The 19,994-nt window shown below is 30.2% G+C and overlaps 1 protein-coding gene across 1 annotated transcript in view; it reads right to left on the reverse strand.

Annotated features, from left to right (window-relative positions):
* LOC115890401 (atrial natriuretic peptide receptor 1) overlaps positions 1 to 19,547 on the reverse strand; it is a 56,831-nt gene extending 37,284 nt beyond the window's left edge. The window contains exons 1-2 of the mRNA XM_030910629.1: positions 19,507 to 19,547; positions 1,126 to 1,365 (exon numbers count right to left, since the gene is read on the reverse strand). Of these exons, the coding sequence (XP_030766489.1) occupies positions 1,126 to 1,355 (230 nt within the window). The 5' untranslated portion in view covers positions 1,356 to 1,365; positions 19,507 to 19,547. The remainder of the gene's footprint in view (positions 1 to 1,125; positions 1,366 to 19,506) is intronic.
* Between the last annotated feature and the right edge of the window lie 447 nt (positions 19,548 to 19,994).

Genomic DNA, 19,994 nt, shown 5'->3' on the forward strand with positions numbered 1-19,994 from the left:
CCGCAGGCGTCCGATATGTGCCAATTAGTGTCCTTTTATCCACGCGTCCACGAGTACGTTAGGTGTATAATTTAGTCCGAAGGGCTTTTTTCAATTTTCCGCCCTATTCACGGTCACACCGAAAATTGTACGTTTCGCAGTTTGTTTTCACCTCTTCAATGACAAGTTATATGGATACGATGCTGTTTTGTTGTTAGTCTTTGACGATCTTTTGATATACGTAGTTTGTACGAAATAATTATACGTTTGTTGGAAAAAGGAGAAAAGAATATAATTAAAACATAACAGTGTGGTCCATCAGAAAACGGGACATCCCATGTAAATTTTGAAAAGGTTAAATATTATCCCCCTCGATGATTTTATACACAAATTGTATTAAAGTTTTTTGGAGAGGCTTTAATTTGTACTTTTTTCTAGAATTTCTTATTGCTTAATAGACATTTAAATGGTATTTGCAAAAATCTGCCTTCAAATTACTACAAATGTATAATACGGCTCAGAGAAAGCTACCTAAAATACCAGCATAAATATGATTTTGTCGTTGTCAAATTCGATGTCACATTTTGTTTTGTTTACGATTTTTTTGTTACAAAAAGGTGATTATTAAGTTTTTTTAATTTCACTCAAAATGAATTATTTGGGTCATAAATGACCTAAATACAAAATATTTTCATGATGTCTGTCTGTCTGTCTGTCTGTAACACGATAACTCAAAAACCGCCGAACCGATTTTAACCAAATTTGGCACAAAAATACTGTGGCACCCGAGAATCTGGCCATTAGTTTTTGGTGGGGGTGGGGGGTTGGTAAGGGGGTAGGGGGAGGGGGGGTTAAAAATTTAAAAAATCACAACTCCAAAATTACAGTAGCTAACGAAAGGCGGTTTTCAAATTAAGATTAGGAATAATATTTGCAACAAAATTTGTAATAACATCAAAATCAGTCAAAGTCGCAGTCTTCGAGATATTAACATATTTTAGTATGGGCGGCTATACGTGCCTCCCGGCGCCTAGACCTTTAAAAATCTATTTACTAAACTTCACTGTAGAATTAACAGAGCAGTAAATGTTTGCACAGTTCAAAATTTGGTATATTATTGTAAAGTTTGAATCAAACCAAATTTACCTTTTTTGCACTTTTAGTAACTTAATTTTGTGGTGTGCCAGAAATTTTTCGTTAACTTCCTCCAGAGCCATATCTACAGCTGGACCGCATCTTTCCAGATCAAATGGATAATTCAAATTGGAAGCCATAAGTACTCCTACGTTGTAGTACCGAAAACCTTCTTGGAATTGCCCAGCAAAAATTCCTCTGCATTGAAAACCGACAATTATTATTAATAGTAAACTCTTCATGTTGATTAATCTAGAAAGAATAATATAACACCTTAGTTAATTTTATTGTACTATACATAATATTAAATATATTAGATTTAGTTCAATCTAGACCTTAATTTCTGACACCATATCCTTAATAATGGTTTAATATGGTCTCAGAATACGCTGTACAAAAACTGTACATCACATAGTTTTTGAAAAAAAATTGGAGAATTTATTTTATTTTCCAAAGCAGACCTACAAAATATACAGGGAATACTAATATTCTGTGGACATAGAACAACTACGTTTTTTTTAAACAATGATGTAAGTGAATTACAATTTACTTCTATACAAAATTAAAAATACCTACTTATGATTAAAAACGGCTTATTTCAAATATTTCTACTAAAAATAATCAGAAGTTATTTTAATACAAAAATTTGCTCTCTAAAAATTACTTCAATAGAAAATTTAAAGAATTTTTCATTTAACAGAAATTTATCTCTAAATATATTTTATCTATGCTATTAATTTTAATTTAATATAAATTTTATATTAACACAGATACTATCGTCGGAAATTACTTCTGACTTGTTGGTAACTCTCTTGAGCTGGGTCTTAAAACTTTATTAAACTTAACGGTTATTTTACGAAATTACTTTGCTATTATAACCTATAACATTTACGTTGAGGAAACGCTCAAGCTTTATTTTAAGAGATACTTAATAAAATATAGTCTTTATAGTCTTAAGTATACCTCCCCAAATTAAACTAAGATGAAACAATTAAAAGTAAATAAAGTAAAAGAGAAGTAAATATTTTATATGGTGGTTTAATTGTTTTAAATAATACAACAATGTTTCTGTTAGGCCTTGAGTTAAGGCGCGTTTACACGAGTCAAGTGAATTGATCAAGTCACTTGAAGTCAACTGACTTGAAAGCATATTCTGAAAAAAAGACCGCCATTCTAAAAAAGCCACTTGAACGTTAATAGTCAACTGAGAGCAGAAACAACTCACTTGATCAATTGACATGATTTGTCGAGTTTAGACGGTGTTGTAGCATTCATACGAATTGAATTCAAGTTACTTGATCAATTCACTTCACTCGTGTAAACGCGCCTTTAACTCACTAAAATTTGGTGTCGGTCTCACGTCCAGTACCAGACCAGACACATTAGTACCACAGATTAGGTAGGTCTGTTCGTTTTCCTGTTATTATCGATTCTGAATCGTCCTAGAACTCTCCAGCGCATGCGCAAATGAAATAATGTCTTCATATTTCCTTCTGCGCATACGCATCACAATTCTAGGACGGTTCAGAATCGGTAATAACAGGAAAACGAAAAAAGCTGGTATCCTAATCTGTGTTAGTACACCGAAATTCTACCACCTGCAGCTGATTTTAGGTATTTTTTTGTTGTCTTACTAATTAAAAAACTCATATTTAATGTTATAAGTATACAGATAAAAATCTTGTCCCTAATGCGTGGTACGAAAATTGTTTTTTATGACGATGTGCAAAGGAGTCAAATTTCCTGTGCGCAAAAATAAACTCGCGTAAAATAACAATAAACAGCGTAATAGAGAGATATCGCTAAACCGAATAGCGTGCATGGACGTTAATAAGGTCAGGTGTTATTTCCTTTACGTGAGGTGGTATTAACTCTCTTCTTTTATAGTTATCGGATCGGAAAGAATTTTGATCGCGTCGCGTCCGCTATTTAAACTTAACCTAACTTTGAATTTAAAACTTTGAAATTGTTTAGTTTACTAGGTATTTTAAAACTAAAGGGCTAAAGTGTTTATTTCCAGTGCTTTATTGTTCAACGTCTGCCAGTGGGATTAGGGCAACAAGCAACAAATTCTCTCTTTATAGGTTCTTTAGTATTGGAAGAGGTGGAATCCATATTTTGGGCCATATTTATTTAATTAAAACTAATCCCAGCTACTTAAATATCAAATTACCTAATAAAACTAAAGCAATAATTCAAAGCAATTCAAACATAACCTAAAATAAAAGATCTCGCCGGCCGGCTCCGGTTGTCAAATACCTGCACATGCCCATTTAAGCAATTTTTAAGCGTTATCAGAGGTTATTTAGAAAGAGCGCTTGGTGTAATTGATCCGCAAATTACGTCAGGCGGTAACGTTATTAGCGGGTGTTGCGTTAAAAATTGACTCGCGCATATCGTAATACGCGTAAATACTGGATGACGCTATTCGGTTTTCCGATATCTCTCTAATAACTGTGCCGGTCAGGCGCTGTGCACAATTTTAGAGGCCATAAGTGGGCGTGCCAAATACGTTTAAAATAAAGTATACGGAGGGTACCGCTTAAATTCCTGTCCCGATATTGAAGGATGGCTATAGAATTTCAATGCATTTCCTACATAAGTCTATCCTTGGTTTGTAGGAGGTTTGACTAGACAAGGATGAACCTATGACTTGAACATTCGACTCGATTTTCTGTCCTCCTTCAATACTGGGACGTAAATCCTCTCATTGCTCTTATGGGGAGGCCGTCGTATATTTTATTTAAACGTTTTTGGGGCGTGCTATGTGCGCAAACTAGTCACCTAACTAGTGTCCGATTCCGAAAATTGGAACCACGAAAAACAATAAAGAAAAAACAAAGATTATAATCTGTGCTATAAGTACTTTTTTTCTTGTTAGTGGTTATATATTTCGCAAGCTATGTAATTACATACTAAAGAAAAAGTATTAAATGGCTGTACTTACTACGTAAAATACAGTCATTTAAATCCCGGCTTTATCTCATATTTTAGAGTCTACTACACCCCAAAGGCGTTCCTTTCAAACACTTAATCAGAACAAAATACCTAGCAAGTTTGACAAATATTTAATATTACTTTTTTTAATTTTTTTAGGAACTTATAATTTATAATGGATTTGATTCTTCAAAGTCCCCTCTACACATATGGGTTTATCTGTCAGTTTTACCTGTTCTGTCAAAATGATCAAGCAAATTTTACGTGTAGACAATAAACAAAACAAGCGTGTCGCTTGCAACAAAACTGTCGTTTTGCCTAGACTGAAAATATAGGAATATATAATATAAAAATATAATTAAAAAATTTGCAAAAATAATACGGATATGATCATACAGTATCTTTAATAAGCGACTTTTATAACTCTAATATTTTTGTATAATTTCTCAAAATAATGTAACATAACAAAATTGCAAAATAAAAACACTAAATCACCACAATACACCAAAACACTTTTACTTTTACACTGGACGCGCGTTTCGCTAACCATGTTAGCATCATCAGCAGATGATTATAAACTCAAATTGCTGATGATGCTAACATGGTTAGCGAAACGCGCGTCCAGTGTAAAAGTAAAAGTGTTTTGGTGTATTGTGGTGATTTAGTGTTTTTATTTTGCTGTGTAACACCAAAGGTTCCAACCCTCAACTGTAATAACAAAATTGTTTAGAGATATTAATTTAATGATGTCTATCGTCTGTCGATTTAGAAGAATGTAAATGAAAGACACACTGTTCTATTGTAAAAGTGACAGATATTATAATATGTAGACGCGGCTTAAGGCTTAAATTTATCGTATTATAATGCTGAATTGTGAATAGGAGCTCATTAATTTTTATTAATTATCTGAACGTTTTGTTTGTAATTCCTCGTTAAATATAAAATTTATTTTGCCTGTCTGTTTAAACATACCGTTCCCTTTATTTCCTTTATTTACCCCAGAAAACCCTTTGTGATTTGCCTTATTCCCAAACCATTTATATCGTCGGACATTATGAAAATAAATACTTCCTTTTTGAGAGAGTTTATAAACTGTTTTGAATAAAGTTTTTTGTATAGAAATTTATATCTCAATTAAGTAAAACTTAATTTTTATGATCTGAATTTCGCTCAATTTTTTTACAATTGATAAAACTCATTCGCAACAACTAAACTTTTGACTTTGTTGTGCATTTTTTGTCGCAAGTTTGTCTTGTTTTGTCTCAAAATCGTGTTTACTTTTTGTCGCCTTGGTCTGGACCCAACATCACATCAAGCGTTCAAGTTTAGTAGGCTATGTCAGTCAATGTTATGTCAGTGTCACAAATTTAATAATCTTTGGCATTAAACTTCATAATTATTGTTAAATTAATTAACGTTTGAGTTTATTTTAGTGTTTAATTTTGATTGATTCCTAACGGATAAACCATAGACAAACTAACAAAAGCAAGACGCGTCAACGCTGTACTGCAAAACGGCAACAAGTTTGATAAGAGTTTATTACCGCGCTTGCGTCAACTGGCCTTTTAGACGAGGACGGTTTACTTATGGATTGTGTATTTTGTAGTAGTCTTTTAGACGAGGATGTTTTACTTATGGATTGGGTATTTTGTAAAAAGGATGTTTAATTAATAAGCGTTTATTAAAATCAAAATACATTTATTTCCCATTCTATCGGTAAAATAAACAATAATTTCTGGACGTAACAGATATAAAAACAAAAAGTCAAATAAACGAAAACGCCATTCCTCTTTAATAAGAGAATACGTTTTCGTTATTAACTTTCATTTAATTTAAATAACAAAAGATGATAAAAAACAACAGTTTATGGCAAACAGAAATAAACAAAGCATTATTCTTCAAAAGGTACAAAAAAATAATTATGTATATTATAATATTAATAATAGGAACAACAAGAAACATCTTAAAAATATACAACTTTTTCAAATATAAAACAAAAACATAAACTTCACATTTCCACAAGAATTTAAAAAATATTAACATTTAGAGTCTATTATAAAATATAAAGCACGAAAATTCAAATCATAAAAAGATTTAAAAGATAAAGATTCTTATAACTTACAGTCAATTTGTAGGACCTTCGGTTTGTGTACGTTAGCGATGTAATCACAATAATATGTATAATCACAGTAATTATTATGCTCTTCATAAGTGTAAAATGTATTACATTACTTGTTTTCGTTTTGTACGCTAATAAAATAATAGTAATAACCAATCAAAACGCAAAATCAGGAATTCAACAGTTCGTTCAAGGCAAAAACGTTTTTCGTTTTATTTAGGTTAGGTTTGACGAGTGCGACTGCGCGATGAATTCTGACTCAACTGGCCAGCGCAAAAACAATAATTCAACTTCCTCAATCGTTTGAGAAGTCTTGCTTTTGTTAGTTTGTCTATGGGATAAACGAAGCACTCTTGTATAGAGGTGAATTGTGAGTAATCAATATATACAAGGCAACCATGGTACAAAGAATACAAGGTATGATCGATAGCGGCTCCAATTTCGTTCAGTTCGCGCATACCACCTGTGACGTCACTAGAAAAATAATGAATAAATAAAAAATAAAGAAAGTTGACAGGAGATCTGCTTTTTTTGGGGTTATGGTTAAGAATTGTTTATTTTTAAGACTTTTTAGTTCGTTTAATAATTACTAAAACCAGCAGTTCCAAAAATATATGTAAAAATAATTATCTATTAACATGGATTTGGACGATAATAATAGGTAAGAATACTAAATTTATTTCTATATTCGGTATAAAATTGTTTATTAGGTTTTTAGTTTGCGATGTTTATGGTAAATAATTTTCATGTTCATTGCCTCTAAATTCACATGAGGACAGAGATGGGGATATCTATGGAAAAGTAACCACAAGAGGAATTGTTACATCATTTAAAAAATGTTGGGAAGTTGAAGTTTCCCATCGAAAAGTAGAAAATGCCAATGCAGATGAATGTATTGTAATTGTGATAGAAGTAATTCCAAGGGTGAAGTCTATTATAATTAGTGACCTGTGCTTCTTTTTATATGTAGATGTTTCAGGTTTTGAGAATAAATCGGTTGAACGAAACCCAAAATTTAGAGGAAGTATTTGCATACCCAGAATATGACCATCAAGGATTATATAGCTCAAATTTCCTTTAATGGTAGGCAATTATTCAATGCAAATTAACTTTTTAAGTGACTGAAATATTAAATAGTTTACAATATGGTATATCACTAAAAATATATTACTTTTAGGTACAATTAGTGCCCGATACATTTCAAAAAGTAGAATATTATTTTATATTAAATGAGGTGTTGTACCAACAATCAATTTATATTAATACCGGAGATTAAAAAATAACAGAATAAATAGTTCTTTTTTTTATACTACAAAAATAAACTATAGAATACAACAGTATTTAAAAAATAAATAAAAAGTTATGTCCCGGCCGAGATTCGAACTCAGGTCTCTCGCTTCCTAGCCCGACTCCTTACGCACTGCTCCACAGTAACTTGCTTAGCGATAATTCAATGACGGTATATAAACAAAAAAACAGGTTTATAACAATATCTTGACGATTTGAACTGGCGCGCGGAGAGTGCTGACCAATAGCGCCAGTTATCACCTGTGACGTAGCGACCAACCTGCGCAATATCATACCTTGTATTCTTTGTACCATGCAAGGCAACTATGTTTCCAAAAATTCGTAGTAGTCCTTGTTCGTGGAATATTTGGTGAGTTTAAAATAAGTATATTACATTTTGCTGATCTTTTGTATAGGAACTTTAAAATTACAGTATTGTTTTAATACGCAGTGTGGTATTAGTTGTGTAACATGTACAAAGTTGCGTGGGATTGTTTATTAACGTTTCCTTTTAATTGGAATACTAACTAGTAACTCAATTTTAAAGTTATATAACGCATTACTAAATTTAATTACTTTTCGCGAAGTTAACTTTAACTTTTTTCTATTATGTTTTTAAACTTTCAATAGCCAATAAATTATTGTAATAAAACTTTAGGCTACTAAAAACTATATTTAAATACACTGATGCAAAAAACGCAACGGAGAAATTTTTGATCTTTAAAGTGTTATATTTTTGTTATTTTTAGCCCTATTTTCATTAATTTTTTAGCATCAACTTTAATTCGTAAACTTAGTTTTTTATAAACTTTAGTATTTGACATATTATACAGGGTTAATCAACGGTTTGTTTTTAATATTAACTTTAAAACACCTTAATTTATTAACTTTAAAACACCTTTATTATTTTTTTTTATTTTTTAAATAAAATACAGTGTGTTGCATATAAGAAACTTTATTTTATATAAGGACATGTACGGAATACCTATGAAATATTGGAAACCGACGTTATGCCACGATCCACGATGTTTTTACAGTTCACATAGCTTTTTAAGTTTTTAATGCCACTTTTTCACAATTATCATGCGTTTGAGTAAATAAAATTTAAATTAAAGTCCTTAAGATAGCTATAATTACATTGAAAATGGACGCTTTAAACAGTTTTCGGTATTTTTTTGATTGAGGGCAGTTTAAATTTTGCGAGATTTTATAATTTTTGAAGATTCTGACTTTGACAAGAGAAAATTATTTCTGTTCTTGTTTACGGTTGTTCTTTACTCAATTGCTTGGCATATTTAAAGAAGCAAAAAAATTTAAGTCCTTTAAATATTCCGAACACAAAGAATTATTGGACGGGGATGAAGAACGTAGGGCAAATTTTATGCATCTTTTAATTATTAACAAGACCTTTGTTGTGTTGTGAATTGTTTAGTGTTTAATAAATAAATGTTCTTTTGAAGCAGTATGTTTACATATCTACAAAATATATTTGATTTTTAAAAGATTCTCGTACGTTTACAGCAGTGGCGGATACAGAGGGGAGCACATGAGGCCTGCCCCCCCCCCCTCCTAGAATATGTAACTTGGGTTAAATATTAAGCTTTTGGGTTAAAAATGGCGCCCTGAAAAGCATATTATACATTACATTTTTTTTATTTGGGCCTCCCCTAAAATAAATTTCTGTATCCGCCGCTGGTTTACAGTGTACTGTTTTTGTAACTTTTCATAGGGAATATAACCAGATATAACTGAAAATATTTCTCTGTAGTAGTAACTGAAAATATTACTTTGTAGGAGAAAATCATAATAGATTTTTCAAATTGTGACATAACTTGTAATTGTTGTGTTTGTTTGATCAGGACTGCATTATTTTAAATTTTCGACTAATTTGGCATTTTTGTATTTCCCATAACTTAACGAATTCGTATAAACCATTTAAAATGAACAATTTGCTTGATTTTAAGAAGGTCTTTAGAAAGTTTTAAATAAATTTATCTGTAAAATAAAATGGGAAAAACTTATTCATCGTTTTTAAAATTTACATGGGATGTTCAGATCGGGGATGCAACGGTTCTTTTGAAGGTACTACCAATAATTGTGTGTATTTTCCCAAACTTTTAAAAAAATTCCCAAACCCGAAAAATCAACTAACCAATGAATTAACACCCTCCAAATAACCACGCTACCCAACTCGCCAAATAACTAAACCAATCCACCCAAAAAGAGTGAAAACAATGCAATCAAATCACACTATAAGCAAAAAAAAAATCGAATAAAATTAATTTTTCGGGTTTGGGAAATATTCCTTGCTCAAAACTAGATTTGGGTATTTTTCTCGGGCATTGCCCGAATTGGACTATTGAGTATAATGTATATAATAATATTTTTTTATTTTAAATAATATTTTTTTATATTTATTTTGTTTTTAAATGGTGTAAAGACTTTGTTTTATTTAAAGCAATAATTAAAAAAGTGTACATTTTTATCTAACTTTTAAACGGAATTCCTAATATTTCAAGAATTCTATTTAACAAAGTAAAATGAAGACAAAAGGGTTGATTTCATATTATAATTTAATGCTGAAATTAAAACGTTTCTCTTTATATTGCTGACTTAAATGTTAAAATTATCAGCGAGTAATGCTTCGTACATAATCGTTCAGACAGACAATCGTTATTTAGATGAAAGTAGTGCTTCTTTCAAAGCATTGGAGCACTTTACAATTTTATGCATCTTTCTTAAAGATCGTTTATTTCAATTATGCACATCTAATATTTTTTTTTCTTATATACAGGGTGTCCCGAATTCGAGCCTCATCTCGAAAAGTTGAAGAGATACGAGGCTGGTTAAATGGAGACAAAGTAGTGTAATTTGATGCTGATCCCAAATGACACATTAGAAGTTTAAAAATTCTGAAGTTTTTTGAAAAAAAAACGAATATTTCAACGGAGAAAATCGAGGTGAGTGGGCAACTTTATAAAATATAATTAAAAGTGTATCCTATCGCTATGGATTATGATAAATTTGCAGGAAATTTCATATCACTGTGTGAAGGAATAAAATATCTATAGTTCATATCAATTAAACTTTTAGTTACGTAATCGAGGGCGCGATTTTTAAATTCATTGTTCCCAACCACGGACATATTCGGCGCCGTGCTGACTCACTGGAATTTAAATTTCGCCCTGGGGATTCAGGTGGTAGCTCTGCTGTAAAAAATGTCAAGTTGTCACATTTATTTATTTATTTCCTGACATTGCCATTCGTTTTGACACTTTAGTTTTGTATTACGAGTTTTTGGTTCAAATAAAGGCTCAAGTTTCGTTTAGCCGAAATCAGTTACATAGAATATCGGTTTATAGGATGATTCTATACAAGAAAACTAGCACTACATAATTTGATTCTTGCCGCGGAAATTCTTTGTTTTTGAGTAAACTCGAATTTTTAATTTTTCTATTATTAACTAAAATTTAAAACTTTACGGTGTTTTTAAAAGTTTTTTTCATTATAGAATGACGTAAAAACATTTAATTCAACGATGTGAACTAATTTTTATTCAAAAATATATTTTTATCACAATAATTTTCATTGATTTTTCCGGATTTAGAAGTGCCGAAATGCGATAGAAAGATAAAAACTACATATTTTTGATTGATTAATAATTTGCTATAACTTTTCTATATAACTATTTCCGCGGAAATGTATCATAAGTGGTGTAATGGAAAAATCTTCAATATTTCGAAGTTTTCCATAGTATTCTCTACTTTTTGCATACTTTCGGTTTGGTTTGGCTTGGTTGTTTTTTTATTGGTTGTAGTGGGTTTAGTTGGCTTGGTTTGATTTGGTTGTTTTTTAGGTGTGTGGTCGCTGGTTTAGTTGTCGTTTTATGCTTTATTGACAATTTTTTTTAAATTTTCGCATTTATTGACCATAGCGATATTAAGTTGATAAGAATAGATATTATTCATTGATCTGGGTCAAAGGTCGGGAAGAAGATCACTGCATAGTGGTGAAAAAAGGCATTTCCGCGGATATTCATTTTTGTATCGGTGCTTAAAAATAAGTCTACATTATAAAATAATATTAATTTTTTATATATCTCATTTCGTTACTTCTAAACCCTATTCAAAAAAATGGCAACATCGCATTTCCATGGAAGTTCATTTTCGTATTCGTATTTACAAAGACGTCTAAAATATGGAATAACATTAATTTTTCATGTATGTCATTTCGTTACTTTTAAACCGCATTCAAAAAATGGTGACGTATTTCCGCTGCAATTTTTTTCCAGTAATATACTCCCTGAGGTACCTAAATGACAAAAAATTGTTTTTTTCTTTTTTAACAGATTTCGGCTAAACGAAACTTGACCCCAAATAAATACTGTTGTGATACTTTAAGCTTGAAATTTTTTATTAGCAGACCTTGCAGTCGAACGTTGTTCTATTTAGAATCTCGATTTTAGTGCGAAGTGTACAATATAGCTTAATAGCCGTAAAAAACTCATCGCAACTTTATTAGAATATTTTGAAACTGGAAAGCGGTGGTAATGGCCCTTTATGTCCCTTAAGTGGTTTTATGAAGGTGAGTTTTATTGATGTAAATAAAAACTGTTCACATATTTATAATTAATTTATTTTCGTTTCTTAAAATATTTTGATTAAAAGAAAATATATAAAAGTGGGCAACGCTGTGCAGATAAATAAAGCTTAATGACGTGACTAAAAGCTTATTCCGTATGAATTGTACGTAAAAGTTTAGATTATTTAAAAAAATAAAATTAGATTAACTTAACAGAAAAAAATGTAATTTTAATACATATTGCAGTTTTTTAGTAAAATCAAAAAGTTAAAATTCCTTGCAAAATTGTATTAAATTCCTTTTAAGGAATTTTAGATTTCTGTGATATGGAATCAATAAAAAAATGTAATAGTAGGACGTAAGTATGTAAGAATTTATCGTTACAGGCTTCTTGAATACTTAAGCCCCATACTCACACTTCGCTTCTTCCTCGCCTTACTTCCTCGCGTTACTTCCTCGCATTCCTTCGTCCCTTCGCTTTCTTCCTTCGTCCATTCGATGCTTGGAAATTAGTCAGTTATGCAACAACACACCACAAAATATTTTTAATATAGCAGCCACATGTTTAATACGAAATATCTAGTAACCTCTAAAATTTTTAAAAAATCCGAAAGGCGCATAATTTTTATTTTATAAAACTGCAATTCTTTGTCGTGTCAAAAATAAAAATTGAATTTTAATAATATATTTTTTTTTAATAAATCCGAATAGTTCTGTATCATGTACAAGGTATATCAGTATGAATGTACAAGGCGAGTCAACAATAGAGTAAAGTTTATTATGTAATTTATATCGAAACCATGACATATGACATACTAATTAAACGTTAATGATGTCAATCCCCATTTCTTCAGATATTTTTGTAAAGGCATCATGCACATTATTTCTATTTTTTTTTATTTTTGTCGCTACGATTACATAAATATGGACATGCATTTTTTCACAAATATGAAGACAATATTGTTTTTTTCTTTCATTTTTTAGACTATTGTGTGTGAATTATTTTTATATCGACTGGCGATTGCTAGATGTACAGGATGTCCCATTTGTGTGTGTTTTATGGGGTTTCTGGTTTATGAGTAGATATATAAAGATGCTGTTTTCACATCATTGTTCTACTTATTATGAAACTAAATATGCTACATAAGAAATAAGAAAAAACTTTGAACTAAGAAGGCTACGATACATATTTCTTATTTCTTTCTTTTACTTTTTATTTTTTAATTAGTAGAAATTTTTGCATTTTTCGATAATCTTTGTATCTCGATTATCTTATAACTTATCGAAAAGGTGAAAAGGGTCAGTGATGGGCGGTGGGTAAGTACCCAATTTGTAGATAAATAAAATTGGGTATATATTATATACCTGTAGATTTAGATGAGCATCCTAATTTTAATAAAAGGAGTTTCCGACGACCGCATAGTAAATACCCGGTATAATACCGGGAATAGAAATATACTAATATAGTAATATATATATATATATATATATATATATATATATATATATATATATATATATATATATATATATATATATATATATATATATATATATATATATATATATATATATATATATATATATATATAAGAAATATTGTAGATATACTCGTATTCCTGATATTACTGGTATTATATCGGGTATTTACTATGCGGTCGTTGGAAATACCTTTTATAAAATTAGACTGTTCATCTAAATGTACAGGTATATACCGGATAACCTGATTTTTTGTTTTGTTCTACCCATTGAGTACTTACCCACCGCCCGTGTCTCGTTTTTCAGGTAGAATGGCAGTGACGAACGTGGTTCTTCGTTGGGAGCTGTCTATTTCGAAAAATGACTCAAACTTATGTTCTTTTTTTTTAAACAGGACACTCTATATATTATTTTTTATTTTATTTGCCTTGCTATGAGCTTTCGAAAATTATAATATACTCTATGTTTATTTATTTAGGTACTGCTAAACTGCTAAACGGCTCTTATTTTATTTAACTTAATTTTACCAGATAATTTTGCTTTGCATCGTGATATTTTGATAAACTACACGGAAACTGAACTTGTTCTGCTTTTAAATAACATGCCAATAACCAACATTTTACGTCGAATAAATTAGTTGATTGTTTTGATTACCTAATTTAAACCGGCCGACTATGTAATAAAGTTAAATAATGCATTTTTACCCCGTTTATGAAAATAAGTATTTTAGAAAGATCGTAACAAGGAAAATAAAATAATATACAAAATATCGTATTTAAAAAAACATATAAGTTTTAGTCAATTTAAAAAAGACAGATTCCAACGAAGAAATAGTTACGTCACTGTATTCTACGTGAAAAACTGTACGGGAGACCGTTTTCATCTTTTCGATAAGTTATGATACAAAGGGCAATGCAATCATTTCAGATTCGCCCTGTATTTTAGGAAGTAAGAGAGCTAGGACATATCTGTATGTAGCATCTTTACTTTCATATAAAAGTAACAGCGTAATGTGAAAACCGCATCTTTGTATTTCGACTCATAAACGACCCTGCAAAACAAACCCTGCAAAACAAACCCTGCAAAACACACGAAAATGGGTCACCCTGTACAGACATACTGCCAAATCAAGAAATCAACTACCAATGAAATCCAAGACCGATTTATATATTTTAATATTTTTTTGTGTTCGTGATAATTCCTTTGCTACTTCCTCCAAAAACCGACAGTACGTGGAAGGAGCGTTTCGAGGAAGTAAACGGACGAAGTAGCGTTTTGACGAAGGAGGAAGGAACACACAGTCGCATAAAATCGACATTTTCCCATAGTAAATATATGAGTTTTAGACGAAGGGATGCGAGGAAGGAACGAGGTGAAGTAGCGAAGTGTGAGTATGGGGCTTTAGGCTTTTAACTAAAAATCAATAAAAAAAAACATTTAAATCATTCTCGTTTTGTGTTACAGCCTATGTAACTGAAAACTACAATAAAATATATCTAATTTTAGTAGACAGTTAGGTACGATAATACGAATATACTTTTAGAAATCGTATGATTATATTAAAATACATCATGTTTGTAACATCATCTTACCTTATATATTTATTAGAATATTTTCTGTGGTTGTAGGATATCTCGAGCAATTATAACTATTAATTAAATTTTGTATATTTGAACTTTTATTATACAGGGTGGTCCGAACTGTATTCCGGAAACTTCGGCAGCATATTCTGCAGATAAAAATAAGTAAAAAAGTTTGTATAAATGTCTGTCCTAAAATGCTTAGTTTCGGAAATACAGGGTGTAGAAGTTTCATTTTTATTTCGTTTTTTTTTCAAATAATTTAACTTAAGTAACATCAATATTTGGATGAAAATTGGTATCTGGAAGTTTTTTGATATAAAAAATTTGATTTTGATGTCAATATGACTCCTACTTGTAGAGAGCGCCACGTACATATTTTTTATCTGTTTTGAAGAGTAATAACTTTTTGTCCGTACCTGTATAAAATTACTGAGTAAAAAAATATACATGTACGACGTCTTTTAGGTAAAAAAGGCACGGAATCGAAATTATCAATACCTACCATCATTGACATAAATTAAATATGCTTTGACTAAATAGTTATTACACTTGTAATGGAATATTTTAGAGCAGACAACAAACCAAGCTTGTTAAAACTTTGTCATATGTTTCCGCCCTTAAATTGGTATTTTTTCAGAAGATCGTAAAAACTGTTTAGAATGAAGGACCCGTTTCTCTGGGAAAAACTAAATATTTTTCTGTTAGGTTTAAAATCCCGCGTCCATAAATTAATATAATATTTGCTTTGAAACAGCTAGAAACGACTAGCATCAATCATTAAAACTGTAAAACCCTAAATTTTAACTTCGAGATTATATAAGCAAAACCCCTAGAAAGCAATAAAACTCTAAGACGACACTCTTCCTCACGATAGACCTCCACGGGCCCAATACAAACAGATTTTGGATAAAAACAAGTATAATTGTTAATTTAAATATTAAAGTAAAGTTCACGTAATGATATTCTGAAAATTAAGGACTGTCCTCCTTTTTTATCCAAAATATCCAAAATTATGTGAAATAAATAAACATATAAGATAAAACAGCGAAATCTAATGAAATCAAATTATAAATGTGATTTGTTTGGGTTTTTTAAGGACAGACCTTAAAATATACTTTAGTTAGGGTTAGATTTAATCATGTGTAATTGTGTTTACAGTAATTATAATATTTACACGGATATTAGGAATAATTTGGAAAATAACGTAGAAATGGTCATAGTAACGACATCTATGACAAGTAGGGCCAACTAGACCGGGAACGACAGGGTAGTTGAGGTTTTCTCAGACCAATCAGACGGTTCCTGAAAAGCGAACCCGGAGAGGATTTGAGAATGGCTCGGCTTTTGGTGGTTCCCTATTCTTTTTACCCGCCCATTTTAAATATTTCGAGGTTTAGGAAAATAGATTTTTGGATCAGTTCGGTACTGACTTTTAAATTAGACGGTCGAATTTACTCGTGTAGATCTTATATTATCCAGTGGTCTTTTTAATTGTTTTAGTAAGTTCTCTATCTAAAGATTGTCTCAAATAAATTCTCAAGTTAGGAAATTCTAAACTATTCATGCTTAAAGTATTTTAATTGTTGTTTTTGGATTTTCTCTTATACTTTTCTTTATTAATGATTTAAGACTTTCTGTTTGTTCTAAAAGCTTTAGTAAAATTTAGATGTCATTGCATAAGTGATTATTTTGCAATTGTTCTTTTTATTAAATTCTAATTTAAATTTAATTGTTCAGTGAATATTTTTTTAACATATTAATTTTCTGCCAACGATAATTCCAAGAGAGATTTGAAAGTGTATGCTAATTGTAGATAATTTAAATTGGACTAATAAGAAGAATATTTTGTATTTTTTTTAACTTTATTATCTCTGAGTTTGAATTTCAATTCTCTAATTGTCATTAATTATTTTTGATTCAATTTCTTTCTTTTTCATTAATTATAAATGTTTTGTTGTTAAATATTTTTCTTTATTTTTTTATTTATTTATTTCTTTATATTAAATATAGTTAGGTGTTGTGAAAAATCGGCATTTTATTTCTTTATTTTACCTAATCACTAAAATATTAAGTTATTTAAAAGAACACTGTGATAACCGGTCGAGTGGTTCAATCCAAAGTATGAGTCCAAGACCGAAGAGGTAGATCTACAAGGGGATCAATGAAATCTTCGACAGGTTCTTGTTGTTGATGTATTGCTGATGGATGTTGACGTAATAAGGTAAGTGGCAATATAGTTTATAGTAACTTAATTCAGAAAGAACCCTTACCATAAAAGTGCGATGCCTTAATTTCTATTATTAGCTGGCTATATTTTGTTTTTTTTATATATATAAACGATAAACTATATTTACGCTCGGAAAAGACGGTGCTCTCATTAATCCAAGTTCTGCCTACCGCTCAATAAATTATTTTAATTATAAAAATTATATAAAGGCCACACTACCATGATAATGGACAAAATCTTGAAAGTTTTGTCACACACTGAAATCATAGATGTGAAATGTTTTTGTGCCAAAAGTTCTACAGAAACTGTTTTATCATCATGTTTTCGTAGAAGAATTTATGATTAATTTAAAAAAATGAAAACTTCCCAAATTTATTATTTCAGTCAAATAACTATCTACTCAATGTTTATTTTTTGTCAATAAATACATGTTTTGACTATTTCCATTCTAAATATTTTGAGAACGGTTGCTCGTAGCGAGATTTACCAAGAGACATTTTTTACGTAGAAAGTCGCGGAAATGTATATTTCCTTACTCATTAGTCTTATACAGGTACGGACGAGAAGTTACTACTCTTCAAATCAGTTAAAACACATGTAGATGGCGCCCCCCACAAATAGGAGTCATATTGACATCAAAATCAAGTTTTTCATGTCAAAAAACTCCCAGACACCAATTTTTATCCAAATATTAACGTTACTTCAGAAATTATTAGAAAAAAAGACTTTTTTACTTATTTTTATCTGTAGAATATGTTGCCGAAGTTTCCGGAATACAGTTCGGACTACCCTGTGTAGGGTGATGAGTCTTAAATAAGTGGAAATATTTTTAGGAGTGATATATTTCGACCCCAGAAACACGTCTATGAGGTTTTTTCGCAAAAAAAATTGAAAATTTGGTTAGGTTTGGTTACTTCCTCGCACTAATGAGCTACCCTGTATATAAATTTAGTTTTAAAATTCTGTTTTTTGCAAATTTAATAAGAAAGAGTCTGATGTATTAGTTATATTTATAGTGAAAATGAAGTTCAAATAATTAGGCATTTTAAAAACGTGGACCTATTTTAAACTTTTTATAGTAGTAGCCTACGTAATCAAGGGTAGTAGCTTCAAGTTTAAAACAGCTTGAAAGCCAGTCAGGTAAAATTAGCCTCTATAGTATGTATTTGTTTACCTACCGTTATAGGTCCTTTTAGGTTGAGTTCAAAATACGAAAACTTTTGGAGAAAAGGACAAAAAGGCTTAAAACCTTTATATCCAAAGTGGAAAATCGATTTAAACTTCATTATTTATGTTGAAAGAAGTTATATAGGTCGGAACTTCGTTTCTGTATAATTTAATAAAATGAGTGTCAGATCACTAGAAGTTATGAAAACAATATTATAACGCGATAGAAAATTTTATATGATTTTTTTTATTTAAAAAATAATTGACGAGTAAAAGTGTTATAGCAAATGTATTAGTCTAGACTCTTGACCATGTAACTAAAAAGTTAAAACTTTTCAGCCAATTTCCATAGCGTTAAAAAAAATAAAACTACATGAAAATATGGCTGAATTTTAAAGTCCTAAAAAACAAAACGTTTCTGTGGTAATATAATGTCGTTTTCATTCTTTGATGGATCGTTATTGATGCAATTTTAATTAACGTCATATTTATGCTATTTTAAAATGTTAAAGAAAATTATTTAGTTCAATGCTACAGAAAGGGTGATAAATTTATAATTACAAAAAAGAAAAATTTATCGTGTTAGGATTAGGTATTTTTAAAATTATTATTCATTCATTATTATTTTCAAATAGAGCTTAAAAAAGTCTGATTACAATGTTAAATATAATGTATAAAATTATATAAAATGTAATACGTTCATTTAAATAAATAATGATTGACAATTATTAATTTTTAAAAAGTCGTTAAAGCAACAGTAAAGTAAAGTGACAGTAAACTATGTAACAATTTATTTATTAATTAGAAAATCAAATTAAAATTTCAAAATAGAGTTTGAATTAAAGTTTTAAGTAATTTATTTAAAATAAAAATAATTTGTAATTAAGATATTCTAAAATATATGGGGAATAATAAATTTAAACCAGAATTTCAACAAATAAGAGACGTGTAAGTAAAATAGGGCAAGATAACTGAATAACAGTTAAAAGCGAGGATTGTTTCTCGTTCGTTACCTTTAAGGGTCAATGTCAGCAGGAGAGTTGGTAAGATTAGCAGGAACGTGCAAACACAACTAACCCTCAAGAGCAGCAACCAGTTGCTGCTGTTCGTCCACGTGCAGATAAATGAAGCTGCGCTCTAAAGATCACAAGTTGAAGAATATACAGGGTGTCCCATATTTGTTTACCTTTTGATTCAAGAATTTTCTGTATATTTCAATATCTTTCTATAATAGATTTGAATATTATGCTATTTTCAGTATTTTCTCACTAATTTCCTTTGAATTTATATTCTATATTTGATATCAATTAAACTTTTAGTTACGTAATCGAGGGCGCGATTTTTAAATTCATTGTTGTCAACCATGGAGCCATATTCGGCGCCGGGCTGACTAACTGGAATTTAAATTTCCCGCTGAGGATTCAGGTGGAAGTTCTGTTGTAAAAAATGTCAAGTTGTCACATTTATTTGTTTATTTCCTGACATTGTCATTCGTTTTGAT

The sequence above is a fragment of the Sitophilus oryzae genome, unplaced genomic scaffold (genome assembly GCF_002938485.1).
Source record: "Sitophilus oryzae breed Bouriz unplaced genomic scaffold, Soryzae_2.0 scaffold_864_pilon_pilon, whole genome shotgun sequence".
NCBI lineage: Eukaryota > Metazoa > Arthropoda > Insecta > Coleoptera > Curculionidae > Sitophilus > Sitophilus oryzae.